The sequence below is a fragment of the Phytophthora sojae genome, assembly GCF_000149755.1.
Source record: "Phytophthora sojae unplaced genomic scaffold PHYSOscaffold_1, whole genome shotgun sequence".
NCBI classification, from domain to species: Eukaryota; Oomycota; class Peronosporomycetes; order Peronosporales; family Peronosporaceae; genus Phytophthora; species Phytophthora sojae.
The window spans coordinates 12,176,470-12,200,621 of record NW_009258115.1 but is presented as its reverse complement, the minus strand read 5'-3'; the positions used below and the strand labels follow the sequence as shown (position 1 = coordinate 12,200,621).

Sequence of the window (24,152 nt, the reverse complement as noted above, 5' to 3'; positions counted from 1 at the left end):
CTTCAGTAGCAGAGAGATTCCCCAAGTCTCCGTTCAGGTAATCCTTGAGCTTCTTCGTCCAGGGCTCAGCCTCCTGCAGAACTAGGATGCGTCGCCATCGTTCAGCGATAGGAGTTGCTTCTTCAGGTGAGTACACTAGAGCTTGCTCAGCGGGGGCCTCAGCATTCTGGTCGGGGCTCCGACACCTTGATCGGAGTCTTCCCTGGCTGCTGTGGTTTCAGCGTCCCTGACCCGAGCTTGGTTCCTAGTCACCACGAAGATCTTAGCGCTGGGCAACAGGGGCTTGGCAGCATACTCCAGCGGAGTTGGCTCAGCCACTACTTCCACATCAGCTTGAGTGTCAGGCTGCTCTGTCTCAGGTTCAGCAGGCTCAGGTTCATTCACCTTGATCAGCTTCTCCGGGATCCGATTCAGTTGTTTGAGCTGAACCAGCTCAACCGGATCCTCAATGGCGACAGGACCTTGAATCACCAGAGTCTTCGACGTGAGGTAGTCCGCAGCTGCGTTATATTCTCGCTTCACATGTACCAAGCGCAATCGTTGGAACTCTGGTCGAAGCGTCTCAAACTCAGCTAGCAGCACTTGCAGCCCTGGGCTCAGACACTGGATCAAGCCCTGAGCTTGCTGAATGACAATCCGAGAGTCACCGACCACCACAAGGTCTGACATGCCACGAGCCTTCGCCATGCGAACTCCCTCGAGCAGTCCATGGTACTCGGCTTCGTTCACCGTAATGCCTTCAAAGTGGAATCCTCGAGCTTCGACCGGGAGCTTCCACAGAATGCAGCCAGAAGCACCAGAGCGATCCGAAAGTTTGGCAGCTCCATCAAAGCTGAGCAGCCATCCCTCGTAGTCCGCTTCCAGCACCTCCAAGCTGATCGGTGGGGCTCGGACAACTCGTCCCTTGTCCGGGATGAGGTTCTCTGCGATCTTGTCCAACTGGTCACGGGGGTGATCCCAGCTCCCATGATCGCGGCCAAACCATCTTCATCGCGCTCGACCCTATGAACCTCCAAGGGCCAGAGCGACAGACGTGCAGCCCACTGCTCACAGCGTCCCTCTAGCGATCGAGACCTGAACAACCACTTCAGAACAGAATACCGGGTGTAGACCTTCAGCAGCTTGCAACCGCTCAGCATCGAGTAGAAAACTCTCAGAACCCGGAGCAACGCAACGACCTCCTTCTCAGCCGGGTGGTATCTGAGCTCCTGATCATGCTGTGACCTCCCAGTGTATCGCACCGGGAAAATGACTCCATCATACTCTTGGCCCAGCACTGCACAGACCGCCCAGGGGTTAGCGTGTAGAATAATCACGAACGGCTTCTCCCTGTCCGGGTGTCTGAGCAGTGGGGTAGAGACAATCTTTTGCTTCAGGATTTCAAACGCCTCCTTAGCTCGGCCGAGATCACGTCCAGCTTGGATCTGCTCATCCGCCAACTCGTAGAGCACAGACGCTACAACCGGGAGGTCTTCAATAAACTTGTAGTAGTAGTTGAGACTTCCCAGGAATTTTCAGCGTCGTCGGGAATGGCAGGTCCTTGACTCCCTTGGCGATCTTCGGCTTAGCTCGGATTCCCTCAGCTCCAATCTCATGCGAGAGGTAGGAGATAGACTTCTTGCCAAACTCACTCTTGGGCAAGCTTACTGAAATTCCCCAGTACCTCAGTCGATAAAGCAACCGATCCAAGACTTCGCACATCTGGTCCCAGGTCTCGGCTCCATACGCGATGTCGTCGATGTAAGAGCTTCGTCCCAGAACAGGACTCAGCTGAGGCGGGGCCGGAATGTTTCGCCGGAACACGGTAGTCTCCTCAGACAGAGGCGGGATTTCTTCCTCCTTAGCGGAGTCGTCCACCTCGATTCCTAGGAACTCCAGCACATCCGGATCAACTCGGGCCTCCTCGCAGGGCGGAAGTCGCACGAAACCCCACAGACAATTATCGAGCATCTGCTGGTAGATCAGCGGGGCGTTCTTGAGACCAAACGGCATGCGCTTCCACTGGAAGTGTCCCAGCGGACAGATGAAGGCTGAGATCAGCTTGGCCCGGAGTGTCATCGGCACTGCCCAGAATCCGCTGGCCATGTCCAAGCTCAGGGACCACATCGCTTCCTCAAACCCGATCAACAGATCGTCAATCAAGGGCATAGGGTAGTGTGAGAGCTTGATCAGTTGGTTGACCAGTCGATAGTCGATGCACAGCCTGATATCCACACCGTTCTTCTTCATCACAATCACAATTGGCGAAGCCCAGTCTGAGTGCGAATACTCGATGAGCCCAGTCTCCAGCGACTTCTTGATCAGAGCAAACACCTTGTCGAGCAAGTGCGTCGGAACCTGCTGAGACCTCTGAGCGATGGGCTTCGCATCCCCTGCATCCAGATCACAGACAACTCCATGGGCGGGGGCCGGTACCGCATTCCCGTCCCCGAGAAAACTGGCGCGATGTCTTTCCAGAATCGCCCGCACTTGAGCGTCCATTTCTGGAGTCATAACGCCGGGTTCTCCCACGTTAGCCGTTGAGAGGTCCGCGTTTGGACTGAGGTCCTTCAACCCCGGAAGAGCAGCGAGCTGGTCCCGGAGGTCATTCAGCAATTCCGTGCCTTCATGGAAGTACAGCGTAGCTTCTTCGGCGTCCTCACTGATCTCAACTCTGAGACAACGAGCATACGTTTCCTGAAGACGAGCAATTAGATCAGACACGAAGTCGGTCGGCTCAGCCCTGACCACTCGCTCCAGCTCATTCCGAGCTTTTTGGGCATTCATACCACCTCCAGCAGGAGAGGTTTGTGCTGAGCTTGACTCCGAGGAACTTGGCTCAGTCGCAGACTGAGTGTCAGCTCCCTCCGATGTGGTTCCTTGGCTCGTCCCTGACTGCACATCATCCGGGTGAGACGATCGCGGCAGCGGCGGCTTCCATGAGACAGGACGTCCCAGATGTGTCCGGGCCATCTTGACTTGAGCGGTCTCAGGCGACACCGTATTGGTGGCGTACGCCTCAGCTCTCCGATGCTTCATGTTGGCTCGGACTTCCTTCGGGTCATCAGACTGCTTCAGCAGCAGCAGCTTCATTGGTCGCTTATAGGCTGGCCTCTCCACAGCGGGTGGGGCATTGAGCTCAGCTAGCCGAGCCGCTTCCTCTTCTCGTCTCAGAAAGTCTGGAGAGGGCTCGGCTTCGTAGATGAGCTGAGCCCATTCGCTGTACTTCCACGAGTAAGGTCGCGCGAACCGCTTCCTGTTGGGCAGGTAACCCTTCTCCACAAGGCAAGCGACCACAGTGTGCTGGCGGATCATGACTTCTCGCTCTGAGATGTTGACCACTTTGACAGCCTTCGGCCTGCGCCCAGGTCCATAGATGAACTGCGTAACCCACTGATCACCGCGCCCAGCCCAGGGAATCACCTTCTCTGGGTCGGCTTGGTGATACTTGACCGGGACTGTCACAGATTGTCCAGGGTAGAGGTAAGCAGTCTCATTCAGCCAGACGCTGACTTCGAGCCCGACATGATCGTTCTCAGGTCCTCCAACCAACTACAGAGATTCTTCGTCTGGCAGCCTCACAACACCTCACATAGCCGTACTCCAGCTGCTACCATAAAGTCCATTCCGAGAAGGCAATCAACTCCTTCACCGATGTAGCCAACCCAGCCATCCATAACGTACACCACGCGCACTCCCAGCGTCAGCTTGATCTTAGCTTGGGCGGTAATGTAGGTCGGAGCATCTCCCATCCCAGTTACTCTGAGCCTGAAACCACGGCGTAGCTTGAGCTTCAATCTGTGTGCAAGATCCAAGCCCAAAGTCCTTGTCGTAGCTCCAGTATCCAGTAGTATCTGCGTTCGGTGATGAAAGATTGCTCCGTGCACCATCGCCATCTTCCGCTTCTCGCCAGTCAGTGTGTGTTCACTCCACCAACCATACTTCTCGCCCGGAGTCAGAGCAAACTCAAGATGGTTCTCCATCTCGTCCTCCGGGTCCAGTGTGTTGAGGTCAGTATCGAAAGTGTAAACACCAGCTTCATGATAGCAAGTTGTACATTCGGGGTTATCTCTGCGCCAACATGGAAGGGCTGGGCCCACATATGCAAAGACACAGAGCGCTTGGGATCTAGGCTCGTCACGCACTGGTCTCCCAACCAGCGAGCCTAGTGGTTTAACGACTTCTCTCGGAGCTCCGGGCTATCCAACAGAGCTTGGATTACCTCAGGAGCGAGGCCCTCGACCGAGCCTCCAGTACGGATTGCTTCGCGTACCGCCTTGAGCGCCGACCACATATCGCACAAACCCCGGCGATGGTATTCGCCACACTTGGAACACGGCTGACGCCTACAGAATTGGGTCGGGTGACCCTCATCGTGGCATCGCCCACAGATAAGTCGGCTCCAGCACTTGTCAGTCGGGTGGTTACGACTGCCACATTCGTCACATTTCTGCTCTGGGTGCTGGTCTCCTCCTCGGCCATAGCGCTGAGCGTTCGGCTTCCAGGCCAATCGCTCAGCGACTCGGAAAATTTCTTCATCGGTCAGGGAGGTAGAGCGACTGGGCTCAGCCTGAGCTGAGCTTGCAGCAGCAGGAGCTGGCGCGGGGACAGGCGGAGACACAGTTCGCTCAGCCGAGCGGTCCACATCTTCTTCAGAATCAGCCTCGTACTTCAGGTCGTAGTCATCCTGGAAGTGTGCATGTCGTCCCAGACTTGGGTCAACTTCCACACCTTCCGCCTTGAACGCGCGTCCCTCAGCTCGACGCTGTGGAGGTTTGGAACATCCAAACTGAAGTCCTTGCGCTGGGCGCCGCTTCTGCTCATAGCTCTCGTCTTGGTGGAGAGCCTCAATTCTCTTCAGGGTTTTCTCCAATTCATCCAAAGTATCAAAACGCTGTCCCTGAAGAGTAGTCCTCAGCCTTGAGTCAGTCAAAGCCTTGATAAAACGTCGAATGTGAGCCTCGCGATCGACGGTCGGTCTCAGATACGGGATCCCAGCCTTCTTGGCGGCATGGTTCAGACGGTAGAAGGCCATCCGAGGTGTATCGGAGTCCTTCATCTCCATCGAGTAGTACCGCTCAGCCTTGGAGCTCAGCGTACGGCACCATTCCTTCTTGAAAACGTGAGACAGCTTCTTCCAGTCCGAGCGAACGTCATCTTGCAGCCGAGTGCTCCAGTCCTTGAGGGAACCAGTGAGTCTCATGCGTAGCTGGACCACCCGGGTCTTCTCGTCCCAGGGGGCCATCGTAGCGTAGTACATGAACCTCTCCCACGAGTTGACTCGGTCCTCCAGCGGTCCCTTTTCGTCAAACTTCTCCAAAGCATCATGGGGAATCATCGCTTGAACGACCACACGAGTTCCGGAACTGGTATCAGTCCCCTTGGGCTGCGCCACAGCACCAAACTGTCCTTCAAGCTCATCTTGCGACGAATCCCTTGATCTTGAGTCGTCCCCATCCGAGTCTCTGGGCCTGCCAGGCTTGGTCGCCCGAGCTTTGCCCTTCGCGCCAGACGTCGCGCTTGATGCGCGAGGCTTAGACTTGGTCTCAGCTCGCTTGGCCGAGCCTTGGGTCTTGCCAGCACTGCGGCTCATACCAGTCACCTCAGACTTGACTTGGTTGGCTTGGACCAACTGCTGCATCACGCTCGTGAGCTGGGCTAACTGCGCCAGGACCGGATCGGTTGGCGATCGAGCCGTCACGACAGGTGCTGGGACCGGGGGGGGGGTCCGCTGGTATGGGCACACGTCCAGCAGTCGAAGTGACGGGGCCAGGGTATAGACCGGGCTGCTCCTGGGCTGCAAGGAGCTGGCGAGTCTTCTCCTCCTGCTCCTGCATGACCCGCTGGTGCTCTGCTTCTGCCTGCGCATGCTTCTCTCTCAGCCTCACCAGTTCCAGCTCGTGCTCAGTCTTGATTTCGGCAGCTTGTTCTTCCTGCACCTTCCGCTGTTCAGCTTGCATAGCCCTAACCTCAGCCTCTTGGAGCGCCTTCTGGACTTGGAGCAGTTCCTGAGCTCGAACCTCGTCCGCCTTGCGCTTCTCAGCTTCTTCGGCGGCGCGGCGCTGGGCCAGCTTCTCCAAGGCTTCAAGCTGCTTCTGCTGCTCCGTCTTGGCCTGTTGTTGGGCTTCGGACATCCGAACGTTGGTCGCCTGAAGTTTCTGGTACTCATCCTGCAGTCGAGCTTGCTCCACCTGGTTTTCGGCCAGAGCGGCACTCAATCGAGCTTCGAGAGCTCGGCGTTGGTTCTGCTCTGCATCAAGGCGTGCCCAGGCCGTAGCTTCACTCTGCTGAAAGGCTCGCCGGTAGTCTCGCTCGACTGAGGGCACCCGAAGTCGTCGTCCCAGCGAAGCCGATAACCGATGCGTGAACCGGAATCCCGTGGACTGCACTTGTCGGGTCTCAGCTTGCTTCTGGGCTGGACGCTTGGAGTCAGGACTGCCTGGCAGTGGTATCTGGGCTGGATGCTCAGGTTGATACGGCCTCTGCTCAGCTCTGGTCGGTACGGGACCATCCTGAGTAAGCTGAGGTGTGACAGAGATCATTATTCCCGGGAATGAGCTGCGGGACATCGTCGTAGCTGAGCCTCGCATCACCGCCGCCGTCGACATGGGCATGTGCGTCCCAGTCCCAACCATGTAGTCAGTCATAGACATCAGAGAGGAACCATAGGAACTTAATCCAGACAGGTTTCCCCCTACATCGCGTGTTTAGAGTGGGCAAACATCACTATTGTGTGACGAAGCGCCCGTGCTTTTTTAAGGCTCAGGTTGCTAGACCGCTCGACCTTGGTCTTCGCTCAGCCCTTGCCCCACTTGGCTCAGCCCTGCTTAGCGCTGCAAGAGTTCCGCTCAGCTCCTTCCACTGAGCGAACACTCCCACTCCACTTCGCTAGGCTTAGCCGCTTGAACGCTTGGCTCAGCTCCGACTCGGGTCGGGCGAGGCGTGTGTTCCTCACTCTGCGATCCCCTTGGCGGTTCTTTTGATCACGGCTACGCTGTGGGCCCAGACTCGCGTCGGCCACACCAGCTGCTGTCGATGTTGAAGGTCTCCGGAGGTGTTCCCAGGCGAAACTCGCTCCCCACTTGGCGAGTCCCAGTCCGCACGTGTCCACAGCCCGAAATGCCCCGGGTTTTCCTTAATGAACACAACACCACACACAATATAGCATCCACTTCCTCTCTTTGGTTCCGGCTCAGAACCACAATACCCCTTCTTTCCCGGTCGGCCTGGGTCTGGGCCGAGTTCGCCTTTATTTCTCTGAGCCTGGGCGAGGCTCGTACCAGCTTCTCCTTTCTTCTCTTCGAGTCAAGCAACGACCCGGTCTGGAGTTAGTGACTCGGTTTGAGCCTAGTCCGAATCCAAGGCACTCACACACACCCTGGGACTACCCGCGCACCAGGTCCACCATGAACCGATACTAATAATCACACAATGCACCGGGGCACGCCAATATCCCCAAGCACACAATACAATTACCCTGCCTAAACCTCAGAGTGGATCACCTTCCACCCGAAAATATGAAATACACCCTAAGATGTAACAGTAATATGAAATAACCGTACTGCCGTCGCACCGAAGCACTCTGACAACGTTGATATGTTAGCTTGAGTTTGTGTGGATGATCGCCAAGACACCTTCTGGCCAAAGACCTCCACCACTTGCGTCCTTCGGGGCAAAACGAACTCTGTTTAAATGTTTACACATGCACAAACTAGGACTCACTAAGTGGGGGCGCAATATTCCCCTGGGTACACACTGACTGGCTGCGCGAAGAGCGTCGGCTGTATGCTTACCGGGCGCCCTTGAAGATCCGCCCGATATCCTTGGTCTTGGCCAATGCGGCGGCTCCACGTCGGCGAGCGTCGTCTCTCGGAGCCGCTGGAGGCCGTTGAGATCCGCTTGAAGTGTCCGCGATCTTGAGCAGTCGCACCCAATGTAGGCTGGCTCATGGCTGATTCACCGGATGAGTGTACTCACCGGTGCCACCAACTTCGCCGTCAGTACCACTGTCTGGACTTAAGTTCAGCGACTCTTCACCCGGCACTTCAACTGGACTCCGACAACTCCGCTCAGGTCTGCAACACTCCGCTCGGCTTCTCGACTTGAGCAAAGATTTTGAACATCGTATTCGAGGCCGGGCTTGGACTCCACGTCACTCCGCTCAGACCTTCGATCCTCGCCCAGCTCGTCGACTTGGGTGAAGGTCCCATGATCACAGTAGAAACCGGGCTCGGGCTCGGGCTCGGCACGACCTCGCTCGGACGCCTGCTCCTCGACTCATCTCGGCATCTTGGAGATGGCCCCACCACCGCTGGGGAGGTTGAGCTCAAACTCCACCCAGCTCCGCTCAGCTCCTCGACCCGAGCGGGGACTATAGTCATCACACTCGAGGTTCAGCTCAAATTCCGCGTAGCTTCTCTCTGCTTCCTGGACTCAGCTCAGGCTTGGGATATCCAACACCAGACATCTCGGGTCTCAGACGATCTTTGCTCAAACCCAGAGGCTGAGCGGAGCTCCGCCCAGACCTCGGGCTCAGCTTCCTTCGTCGCACGGCTCGTGTCCGACAGTTGGTGATCCAGATCCATCGCGGCCATGACGCACTTGAAGTCTGCTTGATTGATACGGGTCAGCATCCTGGATTGATACGGGTCAGCTGGACATGGGTTCGGTGGCGAAATCCACCGAGCCTTTTCACAATTGACCGCAACCATGTCAGCGGAATCCTAGCGAACCACCCAACAATCATGGACGACGGCTTCATGAACTCGCGCGTCGCTCACAGCAAACGCGTCACGTCTACGCTGACGACTATGACTGCAACTTCGTGATTCCAAATAATCTCGTCGTCAAGTTGGAAGCCGTTGTCAAAGCGGAGAAGAAGAAGCGATCAAATTCCAAGTACTTCAACCAAACCGCGGACGACAATCATCCGGAGGGCACTACCGAGGAGATAATCACCTACTTCCCCGGTGGAACCCCGCCGTTCACCAGGTTTGTAGTCACCAAGTTGCTCATTATGTTGTATTATGCGGTGCTCAAAATGTTGCCTGTTATGTTGTTATGCTTTTTGTTGAAGTTTGGTACTGCTCAGCGCCGCAGTGAACAGGATCAACGAGTTTTACAACGTTGTCCGCAAGCTTGATGCGTGAGAAGGATGATGTACATTGCCTACTGTCGACTAAATGGAACGCAATGACGGTCAATCCTGAGCTTTTCGACGTGGAAACGGACTCGGACGAGCTCACAGATGACACCACATGGGCCCAGCACGCGGCTCTGGCAAACGAAGTGCTGCAGCAGCTTGAAGGAGCTTCTCTGAGCTCCACATTCCGATTGGCAAGCGGCGCAGGCACTGTAAAGCTGGACAGATTGGTTGGGATGCTTGCTCGCAAGGAGATGCTGTCTGATAGGATAATTGAATTCGCTGTCAGGTGTATCTGTGACGCGCTCGGAGATTGCTACGCGTTGGATACGTATGCAGCTACGTTTTGCTGCCCTGAACCCGACCCAGACCCGCATTGCGAGCATGTATTATGTTGTTTTGCCAGTTTATCTTAGCAACATACACTGGGGTGTCATCATTGACAGTATCACGTACCAGGCTGAACCACCGTCAATCCCACCCTAGTTCTACGAGCCGCTGTGTGATCCGCAATATCGAGCGACTATCGAAGATACCTACGAAGAGACGGTAGCGCCATTTCTGCTGGGCGGGCACAAGAAGACAATGATTGGAGTGGAATATCCTGTTGTGGAGAATGGTGTGTGGCTGGATGCGCCTAGACAGCCCGATGGAACGTCGTGCGGCGTTATGGTGATAGCCCAGGTGTATTGCATGCTGAAGGATAACTTCCGATTTACCAAGGCCACAGTTTCAGCCGATGACGTTGCCGTCATGCGACTACGTATTATGTGGATGATACTGATGCAACCTGCCTGAAGTGAGTACAATCGCGAACCAAGTAGCAAAGACCGTAGATGCAACCGACCTCGAGTTGATGGCAACCGTAAAGACTTGAATATAGGTCAATTGTGACCTCAAAGCAGTTTTATTTGTTATCGGCTTGATGCTTTCTTCATGTTCACAACACGCGCGAAATATTGGTCTAGTCTTGCTCGAGTAGAGCCTCGACACACGGTTGCAGCATTACGTCGTACGACACCACGAAGCCGGTTTCACGCACAGACACCCCACGCACCGTTGCGAGACGGACAGCTTCCTTCTTCTCGTTGGCGAGCATTGTAGCCTACTCGTCACGCTCGTTTAAATGCTTGAACGAGTACTTGGCGATCTTGTCCAGTCTGTCTTCCATAGCCTGAATTGCCTTGAGCCTAGACATCAACAGACCCTTGCAAACCTTCGCCCTGTGAGCCCGCGATAGACGCGTGCCTGGGTCGGTCGTGGCCGGTAGCGGTGAGGCCGGCAGAGCATCGCTGTTAAGGTCGCCTGGTTCCATATTCTTTCACGCTTAGTGTGCACCAACAGCCGCTTTGATTCTGGATGTCTACTGGGATATTCTGGAGTGCGCTCGGTAACTTTTGCAGTTTCCGTAATTAATCGCAGATAGATTACCGCAAACCCAGTTTTACATAGCAAGCACCATACCTTACAACCTCTACGTTGCTTGGTGTGGTGTTTGCTATGTGGAAAAAACCCTTGCTATGGTGACGTAAGAGCTGTCGTCTTGTCGTAATCATGTTGCCGTAACACCGTTCGGCAGGCGAGAGGCAGGAAAGCTAAGGTATTTGGTAAGATGACTTAAATACATTGTGTACAGAAATATATGAAATCATACTCGGCTCGTGTTGTTCGACAAGCCTTCAAGTCCTCGCCGGCAAGTCCCTCGTTGGCTCGGACTTGTTCGTCGTGTCCTTGGCCAGAAAAAAATCTTTTAGTTGCTGCGAGCATTGACGACTCCTATTATTGTTTTGAAACAATTGCAGTAGTCAGTCTGCCTTATCCATCGACTGGTTCGGCCAGTGCAGCTCACTTCTCGAAGTAAACCTTGACAAGATTTTAGACAGGGCCAACAAGGTAACCTTGTTGACCCTAGAGAACTTTAGAAGCTGGACAAGGTAGCAGTTTTTGAACAAAAAATAGCAAAAACACGTATGAAATCCTGTTGATCCAAAAATAGGTTTCAATGAAAAAAATGAAGGGTCGCATTGTTCCACCGGTGGAACATTTGCCGGGTAATCTATCCGTAATCTATCCAGCTTTATCAAGATTTTTCAAGCTTTTCCTTGTTCCATGTACAAGAAATGTTCCAGGAGTTCTCTCCTGTCTACATGTATCTAAGCCGCCGCTCTGCTTTCTTTTCTGACTCAATCGTCGGACACATGTGGCAGGAAAAAACATTTTGGTAAGTCTGCTGGGTTGACACCTGCTAATGGATAAGTAGGTACATACCTGTCATGACAAAGGTGGTTGCAAGATGCCAACGCTTCTCAGTGTCGAACCAACTTCATGGGTGAGCGGTGCTGGTTGCCATGAATGTACTCGACGAGTGTGTCTACGGCGCAAATACCGGTGCGTCCACCAAATCCTTCGACGACCTAGCGTTTGTTTGTCATCGAGCATAGGAATCAGCACAGCCAAGTACAGTACATGTACAAAGTGTATGGCCAAAACACTGTACGTTTTCGCAGTGTTCCGTCGACGTTGTTGTGTCGAAGTTCCAGTGCAGCGGCTGGGATCAACTAAAGTGATGTTTACCGAGACAGAAAGAGCGGAAAAAGACTCAAAGTAACGTTAAATTGAACATTACTGCGAAGTGTTGTCTTGAAGTTCGAACATACTAAAACGAAACTAAAATATGATAAAGTTGACTCTCCCGCTGTAAAATTCATGCTCCTAAAGTGCCAAGTTGGCACAAATGTCAACAGTGTTGTCGCCATTTGGCACTGCAGTCATGCCGGCTGGCGTGAGACCGACGGTCTCACGACAACTCTGGCGGCATGCTCTTGTCTGCCTCAAACTCCAATAGAACGAGCGGCAACTGCTAATCACTGGATGTGCTCTGCCCCGTCGCCGCCGTAGGGCTCCGTCATCCTCTTCGACGTACAGTCCAAGGCCGCAGCAATGAGCAGGACCCTTTCCGTGACCGAGACGACCACATTTCTATTCGACGAGTAGAGCCCAGCACCGCCGAACCGACCAACTACATAATGCGTCTTCCTAGCCTCCTCCTCTGCCTCGTGGCCGCCGTGGCCGGTGCTTCCGCTGTTGCGACCCAGTCTGCCGGTCAGCCGATTCTGTTCGCGGCTACGTGGACCAAGGAGACCACCAACGGCATCAACACGTTCAAGCTCAACCCGGCCGACGGCACCCTGACCCCGTACGGCATCACGCCTCTGAGCTTCGCTGCCAAGGGCCTCAACCCCACGTACGTCCAGGGCTCCAACAAGAAGTTCTCGAACGGCGAGCGTGTTATCTATGCGCTTAACCGCGGCTCCACTACCGGCTACGTGTCGGCCATGACCCTGCAGTCGAACGGTACGCTGAAGGTCATCAACTCGCAGGTGATGAAGGGCGCATCTCCCGCCCACGTCGCGCTCAGCCCCAAGGAGGACTTCGTCTCTGTCGCCAACTACGTCGGCAGCGTGTCGCTCTTCCCGCTCAACGCTGACGGCTCGGTCGGAGCTGAGACGTTCTACCAGGACTTCCCTGTCGGCAGCAAGGTTATCATGGACAACCAGGCTACGGGCCACATCCACAGCACCACGTGGCTGCCCAACTCGAACCACGTTATTGCTGCCAACCTGGGCGGAGACGAGCTGCTGCAGTACGAGCTCGACGCGACCAAGAAGACGCTGAAGAAGCTGCCGACCGTCCAGCGCCCCGCTGGCTCTGGGCCCCGTCACATGGCGCTCCACCCGAACGGAAACATCGCGTACGTCACGAACGAGCTCTCGAACACTGTCGGCGTCTACAAGATCGACACGAAGGGGGCTGTTCTCTCGAGCAAGACTCTGCAGGAGGTCACGACGCTTCCCGCCGGCTTCAAGAACACTAGCACGGCTTCCGACATCCACCTCTCGAGCAACGGAAAGTTCGTGTACGTGTCGAACCGCGGACACAACTCGATTGTGTCGTACCAGATTAACGCCGACGGCACGCTCAAGGCTCTGAACTGGGAGAGCTCGCGCGGTGTCACTCCCCGCGGCTTCGTGATCTACAAGGACTGGCTCATCGTTGCCAACCAGGGATCGGACGACATGTACGTCTTCAAGGTGAACGCCAACACTGGTGCACTCACGTACACTGGCAACTCGTACAAGATTGACGGCGCTGTGAGCCTTTACGTTGCGGAGTATTAGACGCTTGAGTACGAAGGTATCTACTCGGTCGGTTTGACGAAGTACATTCATAAATGAAGCTGCAATTGCTGTTGCGTGCATACTTTACTTAAATTTTGTCGATTTCAGCTTCACTTTTGGTACTGAGATGCTTCACGTTCCGATAATAAGGTACAGCCCAAGTTAGGGCTAATCGTTGCATTCATTTCCTTCAGTGATATGCATGGACCTCGTATGAATTTCATTACGGGATCCTTCGGACAGCAAGGATACATCTACTGTTACTACTGGTAGTGATTCTCAGCTCCTTTGCGTCCAGGGATGGCCGGCCACGCCATTGCCAGATTATCGGTGAAGTTGCCGTCACTGAAAGGCACCCACCCACGCATTCCCGAAGTTCTTTCCTTGAAGAGCAGTGCGGGCTTCTTCAGTCAGTTGGCTCCACATGATGAGGTCCTGGAAGTCGCCGTGGAAGAAGGCGACTTCCAACCAGTGGTAATCCTTCGCTTCAGGATCCAGGTAGTACTTGATCTTGGGACTGTCGCCGTCCATGTTACGTTTATACGGCGGGGCGTATCGAGCGTATCCACCGCCTTGCGAGACCGACACCCCGAGGACTGTCGGACTCTCGACGGCAGGGTTATCGATCCACACGACGATGTTCTCCCAGCTGTGCTGACGGTACGGACGGGCGTCAGTGTCGTCCTACGGGAAGTACCAAGCGTACATGATCCCCCACATATCAATGTACCAGGCCGAGCGCCCGTACACTTGAGATCCGAGATTCGAACCATCACAATCAGAGTCGTCACCCAGAGAAATGCCGCCGCTAGTGTCGCCAGCAGCGTTGACAGCAGCGTAAGAATTGCAGCCGTCAGAGATGCGAAGTTGGGGCTTGAATTTGACGGCGGCCTTTTCGGAAATCGTACTTGGTTCGGGTGAGTGAATGGTTTCACCGTCTCAAAGTTAATCGCAACCGCGTTCACCGTTGATAGAGTCAAGAGGGTCATGGCTCCAAATGAGCGGAGGTTTATTGTGCTATCGAAGGACCAGAGAACCAGAGAGCGCAGGCGGGATTTCTGAAGAATGAATGAGCGATCGATTGGGATAGAAAACATTAGGCTTAGAACCGCTAATATGGATGACAAGATTATGGTTCTCGATTCCATCTTGCTTTGCGAAGTACCTAGGTTGGTACGACACCAGGGGTTGAAGAAGAAGAAGAAGCTACGTGTGATGAAGCTTTATCATCTCAAGCATATCAACCACTTCATGATGTCTGTGACACCTGCACGTGACTGCAATGTGCTGCAGTTTCTCGAGAACTTCAACTTATTTCCTCTTCACTCCTTACACACACAACTCCAAACTTATTCCTTACTATCTGAGCAGGAGCAATGCAGTGGGGAAACGATGAATCCGTGCTGTCTCCATCTGGGCGGGAAGAACCGTACTGCAACAGATCTTCATCTGGTCCGGTACCGTAAATAACAACGGTGAAGCCCAATTGATACACTACAGTACCTAACCAGGCATCAAGTATGAACATCTTACGGCACCCGGGATAGCATGATCCGAGAATTTAGGAGTTTTCTTACATGTACGGTACTAGGGCTTCGCGAAGGCTGGGATAGGATTGGTTAACTAACCTTTGATCGCCATTGATAAACTCAATCCGCACGCTGCACGGGCATCTCCTGCGCCTGCTTCGCAGCCGCAGAATCTGCCCGACAATGTATCGTCACTATGGTCACGACGTACAACCGATTTCAGAGCAAAATCAATGACGAATCTAACTCGACGAATTTGCAAATGAACTGGACCAGCCTCCATCATTCTTGAGAAGTCTAAAACACTCGGTCAATAGACATCACTTACTGTAAATTGACCTAAAGACGTTACCGGTTCATCACCGGTGTCGATTGGACGCGCCCGAATTAATCCTGTTTGGGCTGGGCTATCAGCACTTCGTCGCTTCCTACCCAGTATAAATTATACCGTACATGCAAGAAAACTCCTAAATATAAAATACTGTATATTGTGCTTTGCAGTTATTTTGCCGACCATTTTAGACGCTAAATATGGCAAAGCCTGCTCCTAAATATGTGTGAAAGAAGATACACGACCTGCTAAAATTATGCATAAATCCACCTCCTCATATATATATATCGACTTGGGAGGGCCTGTCAGCAGCCATGCATTGGCCCAGTACACCACCGTCCATGATCCCAGCACATCCACCCTCTTATGCATAATTGCCGTGTGTAGGTGCTTGTGGATAAAAACCGACAGAATTGCAGCTGCACAACAACAATTGCACTTTCAAAAGTGCAATTGTGGCGCTTTTAGCGTAATTCTAGGCCTCCACCCATTTATGCACCTCGATTTATCGTAAATCTAGCAGGTGGTCGCTATAAATACAGCAAATCTCGCCTCATATTGCCAAAATCATTGCAAAGCACAATACATACCGTATATTGACCGGGTCGCCTTGCAAAGCGTAACTTTGCAATCACGTAGAAATTCGGTCACCAATATCGTGACCCAATCACAGCCGAGTCCCAATAACGTTTTGCTGTTTACCTGCACAAGCGACGGCGAACCAAATCTGCTGATGGTGCCCGCGAGACCAGCCGAAACATAATTTGGATGCACCCCACCACTTCTCCTTTCACCGTCTAAAGCCGAAAGCACCCAGATCTCCGATCCACTCCGACATTAATGCACGCTCCCAGAATCCTACTCGGCCTCGCAGCACTCGCTACAGTTGTCAGCACAGGCCTGGCTGAAACGCTTAGCCAAAGCTCAGCACAGCCGATTCTCTTCGCGGCTACACACACCCGCGACGAAGGCTGGATGGTCGGAAGTGGCAAGGGCGTCTACACGTACAAATTCGACACGACCGACGGGTCGTTGACTCCGTTCGGGATCACATCGGTGGGTGTCAATCCAGTCTACGTCCAGGGATCGACCAAGAAGTTTTCCGGTGGTAAACCTGTGCTCTACACTGTCAACGCGGTTACCGACGCGTCCAAGAAGTACCCAGGGACTCAGACTGGATACGTGTCAGCGTTAACTCTGCGATCCAACGGTACACTCGAACTTCTCAACACGTTGGAGTCGCACGGTGGTAACCCGACGCACATCTCGCTGAACCCCAGCGAAGACTTCCTGGTTGTCTCTAACTATGACGGCAGCCTCTCCATGTTCCCACTGAACGACGACGGCTCGCTCGCCAATGAAAGCTTCCACCAAGAATTCCCCACCGGCAGTGAAGTCGTCATGGACCAGCAAGCCACGGGCCACATCCACAGCTCCATGTGGCTACCCAACTCGAACCACGTCGTCGCAGCCAACCTGGGCAGTGACGAGCTGTTGCAATACGATCTAGACGTGACGAAGAAGACACTCAAGAGCATCGGTGCAGTCAAGCGCCCTCCGGGATCCGGACCTCGGCACATGGCTCTCCACCCCGACGGCAACTTTGCGTACGTGGTGGACGAGATCTCCAACACTGTCGGTGTGTACAAGATCGACAAGGAAACTAACACTTTGTCGAGTCTGGCTGTCCAGAACATCACGACGCTTCCAGCGGATTTCACCAACACCAGCACTGCTGCGGACGTGCATTTGTCCAATAACGGCAAGTTCCTGTACGCTTCGAACCGTGGCCACAACTCGATTGCGATGTTTGCGGTCGACGAGACGGATGGACCGTTGACATCGCTCGGCTGGGAAAGCAGTCGTGGCAAGACGCCCAAAAGCTTCGTGGTTTACGGAGACTGGATGGTCGTGGCTAACCAAGATTCGGACACGATGCACACGTTTGCGATTAACGCCGACACAGGGTTGCTGAGCTACACGGGCAAGTCGTACGACGTTGGAACGCCTGAGCGTGTGTATGTTGGCATGTTTTGAGGCATTTCCTATGATCAGCGTTATCTGAAAACGGAATTTATTGGGGACCCAGGTGGTGGACCCGGGGGGTTTCGCAGTTCGAAGCTAGCTTGACCCTTACAGGGAAACGATGTACTCGGGCATCCCCTGCGCCTGCTTCGCAGCCGCAGCATCTGCCTAATCTACCACAGTACAACCAAGTGTACAAAGTTTGATCGCTTATTTTCAAAGGCATTGCCAGTTCATATACATGTATCGTCACTCCAACGAATTGGTACTTCAACGATTGGGTTTGACAAACCCACCGTGATGATTCTACCTCCTCCTGCTCGTCGAATGAGGACTCGACGGATTTAGTTTTAACTTTAGTTCTTTGTAGTTAGTAGAACGGTTATCAACAGCGAGGTAATCAACGTAATTTCCTCCCTTCCTGCTACTGAAATGTGCGCTGATGCCCAGGCAGAATCCTTTATTGTTTAGATTGCAGTGTTGTGCTCGGAAGCTTACAGTGACGATAAAACAAGAAAAAAACGTGCATTCGAATAATTAGCGCTGCCAGGATAACTGCTCAACCAAACTTGCAGGATAACCCGATGAAGCCAGCAATTTGTTTCAAGTTTGATGAGTTAAAACTGAGGTCTAGCAGATTTCGATCGCGTCTAGGAGTAGGATAAGTACACCGGGTGTTCGTCCTTCGCTTTGACGATGTCCGCCCGGTGCTTCCTCTCGCACAGGATGCGCGGCGTACAGCGACAACGTAGGAGCATTCAAACTCTGTTTGATAAAACATGGTGCAGCCGCACACATATTTTGTCCAGGTCGCCTGAAGATCAAACAACAACAAAAAACTGTCAGCTTCGATTCGTCCAAGTGTGATATTGCCATTTATCAAGTATTAATCTGAAGGTACTGTATGCATGTAGCATTAGGATCTGAACTAATATCGGTAACAATGTACTTTGAACTTGTTTTGACAAGAACAGGATCAAGTAGTAGATCATTCTACACCACCAGTTCGGTGGATCTCTGCGGGTCGTATTGTAGTCTCACACAAGACAAGCTTAAATCATCCTAGTCTTCATAGATAAATGCCTAAGCTAGTGCAGCTAGCCTTTAGCCTTTTTTTCCGGAGAAGACGTACCACCAGGTGCAGCTCTTTTTGAGTCTCCGCTGAATGAATTCGTTCGTCACCATATAGGACCTCACCGCATTGGCGGCGGATAGAGTTGGGTTCGGATTAAAAAACAATTGTTGAACGAAAAAAATCGAGCTATACTTCCTATCTTGGATCGCACAACCTAGGACTTTAAGTAGTTTTTTGCAATGTTTTAGTGGAATGTTTTATCTAATCAATCCGGATTAATTCCAGTGAGTGGGGATTCATACAATATCAGCCCGCCGACAGTTTATGTCACGGCAAACTCAGCTGACCACACGATTTTCAATATCTCTCTGAGAAACAATGCATGCAGAAGAAAATCTGTGTCTGAAAGAGGAGGGTATAAGTTATGACTCATAACAGATCGAATCGATAATATTACCGCTAATGGAATGAGTACTTACTATGTTGAGAGCTTTGAAGCTGCATGTGCAGTAGTATAATACGATGCAGTGATGTGGCGGCACCAGTTGTGTCCAAGGGGTTAGCATCATTAGCACCGATGTCTCATATTGATCGAAAGAATACAATGCTTGCTAGTACACAATACATTGTTCGTCGTAGTAGTCCGCTAATACACAATACGTTGTTCGTCGAAGTAGTAGATGGAGCCCCACTTCCTCTGATGGCATCTGACATCAAAAGGGAAAAATAGAATAGGCATCCATCAAAACCTGTAAGTGTCATTCAGACCGATTCGATCGATTGCTGTATGATGTTGTGTGAATATTGTTTGATGTCATCCGCACGGGGGTGAAGTGACGAATGTAGCGTGAATGTCGTTCGATGTCATCCAAAAACCTCCCCCAATCGACAGTTCTTCGAACTGCGAATTACGTTGAAGCGCCCAAGAAATATTGAATGCCGTTGTGTCTAATAGTGGAGCGGAGCAGGCTGTTGTTACAAGTCTGCGTCCCCATATTTTTGCTTGCCTATCCATGGGTGTAAGATGCACGACGCACATTGAAAGCTCCCATTGTAAACGAAACCGGCGAATTGTGTTTTCATTTTGAGACTGCACGTCGGCGACTTTGCGACTACGTAGCGCTTGCCCGCCACGCAGTCAATATATAGACTTAGTTGGCCAACTGCCGTCTTCCGCCCAGCAGACGCCACAAAACAGTCGAGAACAGCTCAGTTCCACGCCACCACACCTAGCTTCAATACCTTTATCGGCTTTGTAAAGGACAGCGAAGATGATGAATATGGCGCGGAGCGCTGCGGTTATCACTGCCAATGTCGTCCTCCCAGGCTCCGGTGCTATTGTCAACAAGGCAAGATCATTTTCCTGGTCGCCCACGTACTGAGCGGGTTGGAAGATAAGGCATCGACAATCAAAACCCAACAGATGAACATCCTCGAAGACGTGGAGGACTTCAGCTGGGCGCTCGACATGCTGAAACGCGTCAAGAATAAATAGCAACTCACGGACGGGCTGCAGAAGCTGATCACGAGGTTCCAGACGGAGGTCAACGAGTACGAGCGTATCGTGAACAAGTTTTCAAGGAAGAGCATCCTCAAGCAGCTCGTATTTCACCAGGACCTGGACAACGCGAGTGCCAACGCGAAGAAGACGAAGGAAAATCTGCTTGAGCGCCTCACCACCGAATGCTCTATTGAGGCAAGTGCTACCTACCGGACTGGAGTTCCAATCGAGGAACGAAACAAACGCTACATGGATTTCGTGGACTCTTCCGAGGCCATAAATGCTATGAGCGATCCCGAGAACCAGAAGGAGGTTCTCGCAATTATCGCTCGCATGGGTCGTCGAAATGATGTCATGATGCAGAACTCCCTGGAAAGCAGGGATTGCGTGGCCAGCGCTATGAAGGAAAAACTGTGGGCGAGCTGGAGTCGATCCACGCGAGCAGACATCAGCAGTCTCCCAGACTGGTACATGACGGAGGACGAAGTCGACATCGACATGTCCACTGCCATTGGCTTTGGTGGGGATGCTAAAGTCTACAAGGGGTGTGCTCAAAGATGGTACCCCCGTGGCAGTCAAGATCTATAACAAGAAGACAGTCGAAGCTAAAGATAAGTTTTTCAGCACAATGAAGCTGTGGGAGCGACGGAGCCGCTACGACAGTATCTGCCGCTTCTATGATGCCTGCTATTTCACAGCAACTTCCTTCGTCGTGATGGAATACTGCGAGAAGGGACCACTCGATACGTTTCTCCGACGAGATGGGGCCAACCGCTGCAAGATCGGCCTTGACATTCTCGCGCAGGCTGCTCAAGGGATTGCGAAGATGCATTCGATCGGCATCGTCCATGGAGATTTGAAAACATTCTCGTTTCGGACAACACTTGCGATGAAGGATCGGCGCCTCGTAAATGGTACAGCTGCCGACGCGGGGATTGAAATCACGGATGCGTTCGTTACTTGGTCCCGGAATGTGCGAAGGGAATAGAACGCGACGCTGGTTTCGCGCGCAGTACTTGCTTCGGGCCTCGTCCATGGTCGTATAGCAACAGGCGTCGTCCTCTATACATACGCACAAAGAGGTCAACAACCACTGGCAGTAGGGACTCAACTGACGTCCCTGCGCCGGAGCCACTCGCGCAGCCCCAACTTTTATTAGCGATTGCTTCTACTTGGACACAGGCTGTCTGCTGCTTCGTCACCGCGTCCTTGGTTTGCTTCCGGCCTTCGTCCGAGAGCGCGAATCCAACACCGAGCAAATCTAAGACTGAGCAGTCGCCTGGACCCAGATCCGCTGGATCCAGTTGTGTGTAGTTGGTGTACGCGTAGCTGAAGGTGCCGTCCTCGTAGTTCCTCACCGTGTACTGGTCCGCCGCCACCAAGTACTTGTTCACCTTGTCCACCGACGAGTGTTTGTCCACCGCTGAGTTCTTGTAATGGGCCTACTTTGGCTCACTACTTTAGCTTACACGTGTGCGCGTGTATGTGGGGAAGCGTAGCTTAGTTTAAATTAGAGTTAATTATACTCGGACCTCCGAGTATAGATTAATCTAAATGAACGATCCAAATAATATTTTTGGGTTAAAATGAGAACTGCTATTTTTGTTTTATGTGTCTGACGTCCTCTAAATGTAATATTCTAAGATAGGAATCTGCCAACAGCTGGTTGGCAGAATTCCAATGCTATGCATGTCGCTCATTGGCTGAAAGATGCTGCTCTCAGCCAATAGGAATCCTAAGTCTCTATGGACCACCCGTCGTGGTGGTCGTAAATGTATGTAGCCTTTGGTATGTCTACACCAAGGTCGAGAAAGTCTTTCGAACCTCTAACAGACGTCGTATCTGTTAGAGTTACAAGTGACTGTAGCCACTTGTGCGTGTAACCCTGTTACAGTTCTTGTCCACAAACTAGTACTCGTCCACCAGCGAGTAGCTGTCCGTCAACGGGTAGTTGGCCACCATCGGGTACTTATTCACCAGCGCGTAGTTGTCCGCCAACGAGTACTCATCCGCCAGCAAGTTGTCCGTCAGCGAGAGCTCGTCCATCATCGGGTTCTTGTCGACCACTGAGCGCTTGTACTTCATCGAGTACTTGACGTCCACCACTACGTACACTTCGTTCGTCAGCAGGTAGTCGTCGTCCGCCATGAGTCACGGCTGCTTGGTCCTCGTGCTTGAGTACGCGCCCGATGATGGGTCTGTCGACGTCCGCTGAAAACCCATTCGCTTACTCCCCTCCTCCAGATTTACCATCGTCCTCGATGGTAGCAGGCGCGTAACGTTGGATGACTTGTGGATAAAATCTGCAAATACAACATCACTCATCTCGTTGCGAAATCCACACTGCGTAACCCCACATGCACGAACAGGTCTCCAACCAACGGAGAAGCGGAAATTGCCAAACTCCAGCCTTCACTTTCAGTCCACATTGCACACGAAACACTCGCCAGCAAAGCGTGACGCTCTTGCTGCCAATGCTGCGGCGGGGACAACTCAGCCAGAGATTCTCCTCGACTGTAGTCAACGACGCCGTTGACTTCGAGGACGACGACGTCGAGATGGAAGAGGGCGAGGCCTCTTCTAGCAAGCGCGAGGAGTCTATCGACAGCGATAGTCTCGACCCGCATGCCGGGTCGAGACGCCCTCGTGAAGGAGACGACTCGGACGCTTCGAGCTCGAAGCGTTCGCGCGGCGAGAGCGACACTCCGCTCTCTGCTGCTGGGGCTTTAAGCTCCCCGCGTGAGGAGGCGTCTTCAAGTTCTCCGCGCGCTGCTCAGGCAGCGCGCGATCCGTGGATGCCGTCTGCGTCAGAGATCGCAGACCGTCTGGGCAACACCGTGCCTCCAAATGAAATTCCGCTGTACGTATGCAGCGGGATCCACGATGATGCTGTGGCGGAGGACCAGCACTTTGATCCGTTAACGAATCAATGGCGCGATTACTATATCGGACTCTCTCACGAGCTCCGATACTTCTCCAGCAAGAAGACTTCTGCTCGCAGCAAAGTGCCTGAGTGGCAGGCACTTTGGCAAAGTTGGAATGCTTTTGTTGAGAACTTCAACAAGAAGCCGGCTGCTTACCGTGAGCGGGTTAAGCATGCCCGTGAACGCTTCAAGACATTCTCGACGCGCGGGCGACAGGAGCAGCTCCACAGATCCTCTGTGGGCGCTGGTATTCCGTGCACTGTGCCCGAAGGCCATCAGTGCACGTTGTGTCTTCCGGGTGCGGTGCGCTTGAGCGACCGCGATCTAAACGGGTACACGACGATTCGTGTACCTGAGAGTCGCAAGGATCTCCGTGCCAAGTTCTTGGCACGCGAGGGACGCGACGATCGTGGGGCTTCGGGCGCTGTAGGTGACCACAGCGCTCGCACTACCTTCGCGTCGGCAGTGCGTGGTGAGCTTCGTACGCTCTTACCATTTCCGGAACGTCCTGCAGCAGGACGTCCCGCGGCTCCCATGTATCTTGGTGGGGCAAAACCCCTCTCCAACGCATACGATAACGAACCGGCTGCCGGTTCGTTTCCGGGATACTATGGTTCACAATACGCTCAACAATCCAGCGTGTTGAGCCGCGGGCGTCGCGGATCGGAGGCGGCGGTGGTGGGAACACGCCCCGGGTATGGTCAACCTGGGGTTGGCCTTGGCCCGACGCTCGAGGAGCAGGTCGCTGCTGTGGAACAGCATCAGAGCCGGGAGTTTGCCGCTCTGAAGCAGGAGGTTGCGATCCTGAGGGCTCAAGTCGCTCAGGGTTCGCAGACCGCGTCGGACATCTCTGTCGTCGTGGGAGGTCGCGTCGCACGCTTGGCCCAGCGCGTTCGCGCGCTGGAGCAGAGGTTCGCTCCCGCTGGGGCTTCCGCTTCGGGCCAGCCGAGCTAGGTGGCTCGTGCTGCCGGTATGGCTTCAGCCTTCCGACGTAAAAGGTCGGATGGAGGCGCATGCTAGATGGAATATCTAGCGTGTAGGCGTTGCCATGTCGTGCCAACACAGTGAACGGCCCGATGAAGCGCGGAGCGAGCTTGCTCGCCTCGAAGTCGGAAACTGCATGTTTAGGCAGGTATTGCGTAGCTAACAAAACCAATGAACCCTTCTTGAATTCATTAGTGTTGCCCCTACCAACATTGTCTGCGTTCAGCTTCTGTCGGTCGACAGAAGCTGCGATAGCGTCCTGGACAAACCGAATGACGGCTTGTCTGCGCTGTACGAAGTGAATTGCGTCCGAGCTGAACTCGTTCAGCTCACTTCCAGCAGTAGGCCCTGCCTCTGCGTTGGTCTTCGTGGTTTCTGTGCCCCTGCGCAGACACGCTCTTCTTCTTGTTGCTCTTGTCAGTGTCTGTGCCCCGCACAGACACGTTCTTCGTGAGCTTTTCGGCGCCTGTGCCCTGCACAGACG

At 53.3% G+C, this 24,152-nt stretch overlaps 8 protein-coding genes across 8 annotated transcripts; 5 read left to right on the top strand and 3 right to left on the bottom strand.

Annotated features, from left to right (window-relative positions):
- Positions 1-4,144: 4,144 nt before the first annotated feature.
- On the bottom strand, positions 4,145-5,224 carry PHYSODRAFT_472514 (hypothetical protein; the record flags this gene model as incomplete). The annotated part of the gene is made up of 1 exon (XM_009519328.1): positions 4,145-5,224. The coding sequence occupies one exon, from the start codon at positions 5,222-5,224 to the stop codon at positions 4,145-4,147; it is 1,080 nt and encodes a 359-aa protein (XP_009517623.1).
- A 3,499-nt stretch (positions 5,225-8,723) lies between these two features.
- On the top strand, positions 8,724-9,128 carry PHYSODRAFT_323745 (hypothetical protein; the record flags this gene model as incomplete). The annotated part of the gene is made up of 3 exons (XM_009519327.1): positions 8,724-8,750; positions 8,831-8,970; positions 9,056-9,128. 3 exons carry the CDS (start codon positions 8,724-8,726, stop codon positions 9,126-9,128), a joined length of 240 nt encoding a protein of 79 aa, XP_009517622.1.
- Positions 9,129-9,171: 43 nt separating this feature from the next.
- On the top strand, positions 9,172-9,919 carry PHYSODRAFT_323744 (hypothetical protein; the record flags this gene model as incomplete). Its single annotated transcript, XM_009519326.1, has 2 exons — positions 9,172-9,333; positions 9,608-9,919. 2 exons carry the CDS (start codon positions 9,172-9,174, stop codon positions 9,917-9,919), a joined length of 474 nt encoding a protein of 157 aa, XP_009517621.1.
- Positions 9,920-12,116: 2,197 nt separating this feature from the next.
- PHYSODRAFT_344228 (hypothetical protein) lies at positions 12,117-13,299 on the top strand (the record flags this gene model as incomplete). Its single annotated transcript, XM_009519325.1, has 1 exon — positions 12,117-13,299. The coding sequence occupies exon 1, from the start codon at positions 12,148-12,150 to the stop codon at positions 13,297-13,299; it is 1,152 nt and encodes a 383-aa protein (XP_009517620.1). The 5' UTR covers positions 12,117-12,147.
- A 342-nt stretch (positions 13,300-13,641) lies between these two features.
- On the bottom strand, positions 13,642-13,983 carry PHYSODRAFT_264049 (hypothetical protein; the record flags this gene model as incomplete). The annotated part of the gene is made up of 1 exon (XM_009519324.1): positions 13,642-13,983. A coding segment is annotated over one exon (342 nt), but the record flags the coding sequence as incomplete, so codon positions are not given.
- A 2,151-nt stretch (positions 13,984-16,134) lies between these two features.
- Positions 16,135-17,196, top strand: PHYSODRAFT_471538 (hypothetical protein; the record flags this gene model as incomplete). The annotated part of the gene is made up of 1 exon (XM_009519323.1): positions 16,135-17,196. The coding sequence occupies one exon, from the start codon at positions 16,135-16,137 to the stop codon at positions 17,194-17,196; it is 1,062 nt and encodes a 353-aa protein (XP_009517618.1).
- A 2,486-nt stretch (positions 17,197-19,682) lies between these two features.
- On the top strand, positions 19,683-20,748 carry PHYSODRAFT_323740 (hypothetical protein; the record flags this gene model as incomplete). Its single annotated transcript, XM_009519322.1, has 3 exons — positions 19,683-19,739; positions 19,776-20,280; positions 20,336-20,748. 3 exons carry the CDS (start codon positions 19,683-19,685, stop codon positions 20,746-20,748), a joined length of 975 nt encoding a protein of 324 aa, XP_009517617.1.
- Positions 20,749-20,867: 119 nt separating this feature from the next.
- PHYSODRAFT_323739 (hypothetical protein) lies at positions 20,868-21,908 on the bottom strand (the record flags this gene model as incomplete). Its single annotated transcript, XM_009519321.1, has 3 exons — positions 20,868-20,894; positions 20,963-21,202; positions 21,684-21,908. The coding sequence occupies 3 exons, from the start codon at positions 21,906-21,908 to the stop codon at positions 20,868-20,870; spliced, it is 492 nt and encodes a 163-aa protein (XP_009517616.1).
- Positions 21,909-24,152: the final 2,244 nt, after the last annotated feature.